The 4,371-nt window shown below is 41.3% G+C and overlaps 1 protein-coding gene across 1 annotated transcript in view; it reads right to left on the bottom strand.

Annotated features, from left to right (window-relative positions):
- Positions 1–4,335: 4,335 nt before the first annotated feature.
- Positions 4,336–4,371, bottom strand: part of akap6 (A kinase (PRKA) anchor protein 6) — a 172,839-nt gene continuing 172,803 nt past the window's right edge. The window contains exon 25 of the mRNA XM_078289617.1: positions 4,336–4,371. This exon is cut by the window's right edge and continues 9 nt beyond it. Within this exon, the coding sequence (XP_078145743.1) occupies positions 4,336–4,371 (36 nt within the window).

Here is a 4,371-nt window from a genome sequence, read left to right on the forward strand (position 1 = left end):
CTCACTTTCGCTGCATTGTTTCATCACCTAACTGGGAAAGCCGTGTTTTTAACAAAAAAAAAGGTATAAGAAGTAACAGTAGAGCAAGGCACACAATTATATTAAGATTTCAAACCCTATCTCACCCGTCTCTCCGCCCCGCCCAAACCCCAGCTTCAATGCTAATCTTCATCTGAGGAATTTTCTAGAAAATAAAAAAACAAACAATACATGGTACAGTAGTGGTGTACATACAGTAGTATTAATAACAACACACGCCGTCGATCAAACAGTCATCAAACCCTCACTCCTACACAACAACACCACTTAGCTTTCGCCAACTTTGGTCGTGTTGCATAGATAAGATACCGTCTCGGCTTTTTGGACGCCTGGTTCTTCCCTCGCTTCGCCAAACGCTCAAGGCTTGGCGAAGGTTTTTACTTTCAAAATATAATCAGGTAGAGATTGCTTCGACCTGCTTAAAGGAATACGATAACATTTTCGTGAATCTGCAAGTGGTGAAGGCAGCGTAGGACACCGACTCTTTCTGGTACATCCCACCATCCATCACCTGCTTTCACTTCCATTGTTTTTTGGGGTTTTTAGAATCAAACAGGACCACCAAACGATGGTTGGGTGACTTACAAAGTAGCTGCAAGAGTAGACAAACCTACCAGCCACAGTCAAATCATGGGTGTTTACCCCAAAAGAGTCGGTTCCTCGACTCCAACAAGCTCGAGAGTCGGGCTCGGCTCGAGATCGAAGTCGACTCTTAGTATCTGTCGATTCCGCTTTTTCCACCAATGATTTCTTAGTCTGCATACGTAGAATAGCTAATTGGTCAGAAGACGGACCGCTTGACCGGACCAATCGTTCGTTCCTGCACTTCGAAAGGGAGCGAGCATTACGTGCGTAGTCTGGCGCTCTCTCGCTGGTCCGTCGGAGAAACTACGTGCGTCTACTATTGCTACCTCCCATGATGTGATTTATTACACTTAAAGATGACAAACTTACTTGTGAGATATGCGAGAGAAGCAGCCTTAAGTACAATAAAAAGTACTTCTACGATTCCTTACGTTATTTCCTCCCGAAAGAGTTACCATGGCTTTGGTCTAAAATGACGCTTCCTACGGTTTAATCTTGGAGCCAATTCCGGCGACTTCCACATTAAAGTCTGAATCGATTCCAGAAATGTGGGAGTCGTACGCCACTACGTCAAAGTCTACGAGCGTTTGCCTGATAGTAATTCTCCACTTCAGTAGTAGGACTAGAAATATATTCAACCCAAACCCTCATTATCCCTTTTCTGACTGGACAATACAGATTTACAGTTTTCCTCTCCAACGTTTCTGAGGAGTTTTAGCTTTCATAAATACAGCGTAACACGACTTCTTCAACTCTTTGTATCGGGTGACGGTGAATACATTTGTGTTTGTTGACAACAAAGTTTCGTCACTTCAGTGTTTGATAGCAGAGTTGGTGCTCCTCTCAAGCGGTTTTATAATAGCTTTGATAAATACAGTTTAAGTTTAAGTCAGTCTGCAATGGTTGGCATCTGTTAACACTGACTATATTTGTTTGCATTTGTTAACAGCAAGTTTTTACCACCTTAGTTCAGTTTTGACAACACTTCTGACTCTCAAACATTATAAATACAGTGTAGCTTGATTTCTGTGCCCGGTGATGATGATAAAGAACTTGTTTGTATTATTTAACAACAAATTTTCACCACATCCAGTTGTACAGCAGTAATTTCTAGAAACAGACAAGCACTGTATTGTACAGATGAATGCACATCAGGCATAACTGACTGGAAGAAACTTACAGTACAGTGGCAGCCATCTTGGAAGACCTGTTTGTTTTTTTTTACTACTTGTAAAAATGTTACTCCACCTCCAACTGTTTGAAAATTTGGTAACACTTTACTTGAAGTGGTCCTCATAAGGCATTATAAGGCATCATATGGGCATTATAAGCACATTGTGTGTGCATGATAATTCTGATAATCCAAACATGATAGACACAAAAATCTGATTGATTTAGTGTTTAGATAATGTCAGCTTGTTAGCTAGCTAACCATAGTATCTGGTCAGCTAACATCACTGTCTTGTTGTTAACACATCTGATTAGCACACTAGCTAACGTAGCTAGTAGCAGCTAGCGTTAGCATGTTCACATTAACATCAGTGTGTTTGCCGGCTAGTTAGCTAGCTAACAGTTTGTTCAGGTTAACTGAGCTGACTCTTCTCAAGCTACAACTCAGAGTGTTTTGGAGTAGAGACTAGGGCTAAAGACAAGACAGTTTACTGTGTCACAGTAACCAAATCCACCTTATCACACTATTCACTTTTACTGAGAACGTTACTGAATGGATCTACAGCCACACCACAACAAGCTGACTCAGATATCTTTGTTTTTCTAGCCTGGTTTCAGACTTTATTAACTAACAGCCAGTTCTCCACTGAACCTGCTGTGGTTGCTAAGAGATTTGTCACACAGCCACAAAGCCTCTATAATCTGTTTGTAGAATACAGAGACACAATGCACTTCAAGTAAAGTGTTACCAAAAAAATCAATTTCTTTCACTTTCCTGAAGCTCCAAGAGGTAATCTGGCCACCAGTCGTAAAAAGACACCTTTTATGTTACAGTAAACCTATTGAGTTACACAACATCTAACAGAGAGCAGGCTGCGGCGGGTCCTGTGGTGCTGAAACAGGACCGCTGCAGGATGAGGGGCTTCTACCATGGCTGACACTGTAACAGTAGCTTACTAAGGAGGTCGACCAAGTCACAGCTATAGATTATAAATAGTTACATGATCTATAAATCTGGACTGAGTCTTATTTTCATGAAGTAACTTGCTACTTGTGCTGTAATGCAGCAAACAGTGAAACATCGTGTTGTATCCTATGAGAGGCTATACACAACTGCAGCTAACAGCGTAGAAACAGTGAGATAGTGAGATGCCATGCAAACTGGCGAGTGTGTGTGTGTGTGTGTGTGTGTGTGGCAGAGCAGTAGTGAGGTAGCTCAGCAACCCAGAATATTACAGGAATTAGGAAGCAAGTTGCGAGAGGGATGTGAGTAGAAGAGGCAAGGAAGGAAAGAAGGGAGGGAGAAGGAAGGAAGGAAGGAATAAAGAAGAAAACAAGGAGGTAGGTGGTAGGGAGAGAGGGAAGGAGGGAAGGAAACCAGTATGTATAACAGGAAGTAGCATCAAACCAGGAAGTACAACAGGAAGAGGAAGTGGATTTGAGTGACAGTCAGGAAGTATAACAGACCATTTTCATAAAATAAAATAAAATAAAATAAAATAAAGTCCAGTTATTCCTTGGCTTGGATTTCAGGTCAGTCCAATACATTTTTTCCTTCACATCATTCTGGTCCACGCCTCGCTCAAATAAATAATTCTTAGCGTTTGATTTAACCTGCTTGGGGCACCAGGCGGGCGGGGTAAAGTTTTCTACACCCACTTTCAAAATACTTTCCTGTGTCTGTCTTCCTGTGACTTTCTGGTGCTCGTTATATTGTCTTATGTGGTAGAACACACCCATGTGACACCAAAATCTGAAAAATAAAATGAATAAATGGGAGGCTGATTCTGGACCAGTTTTTAGAGGCTTCCTCATTTTGTTCTGCAGCGATTTGTAGTGTTTAGCTGATCCTAATGCAAGAAAAAGCGTATTTAACTACCTGAGTCTTCATCAAAGGACCAAATCTTAATATATTTCCTTTATTCTGACCTTGTAATCAATTTCATAATCACTCTGAAACTGTTGTTGGATGTAATTGCAATATGTTGGACGCTTCCAAACCTGAAAATCAGTTCCATCATCACTCTGGAAGTTTTTTTAATGTAAATTCAACATGTTGTCCTCTTCCTAACTCTCAAAATCAGGTTCATAATCACTCCAAAACTGTTTTTTGGATGTAAATGTAATGTATTATCCTCAGCCTAACCCCTAAAATCTGCTTCATAATCACTCAGAAACTGTTATTGGATGTAAATTCAATATATTACACTCCACCTAACCCTAAAATCACACTGAAACTGTCGTTGGATGTAAATGTAATGTATTGTCCTCAGTCTAAACCCTAAAATCTGCTTCATAAACACTCAGAAAATTTTACCCTCAACCTCAACCAAACATCAGCTTCGTATTCACCCTGAAGTTCTTGGATGTAATTTCGATATATCGTCCTCTTCCAAAGATCAGGGGGAGCGTTGATAGTAGTTGATAGTTGATAGTTGATAGTGGAGGTGAAAAAAGCTCCAGGAGCAGAGAGGGGGCCGGCGGAGAGACGAAGCCCAGGAGAGAGAGCAGCTCAGCGGGGAGGAGGAGGAGAACGCTCCCTTACAGCTGGAGCCTGGATCCTCCAACCACTCCGCC

Source organism: Centroberyx gerrardi, chromosome 17 (genome assembly GCF_048128805.1).
Source record: "Centroberyx gerrardi isolate f3 chromosome 17, fCenGer3.hap1.cur.20231027, whole genome shotgun sequence".
Lineage (NCBI taxonomy): Eukaryota > Metazoa > Chordata > Actinopteri > Beryciformes > Berycidae > Centroberyx > Centroberyx gerrardi.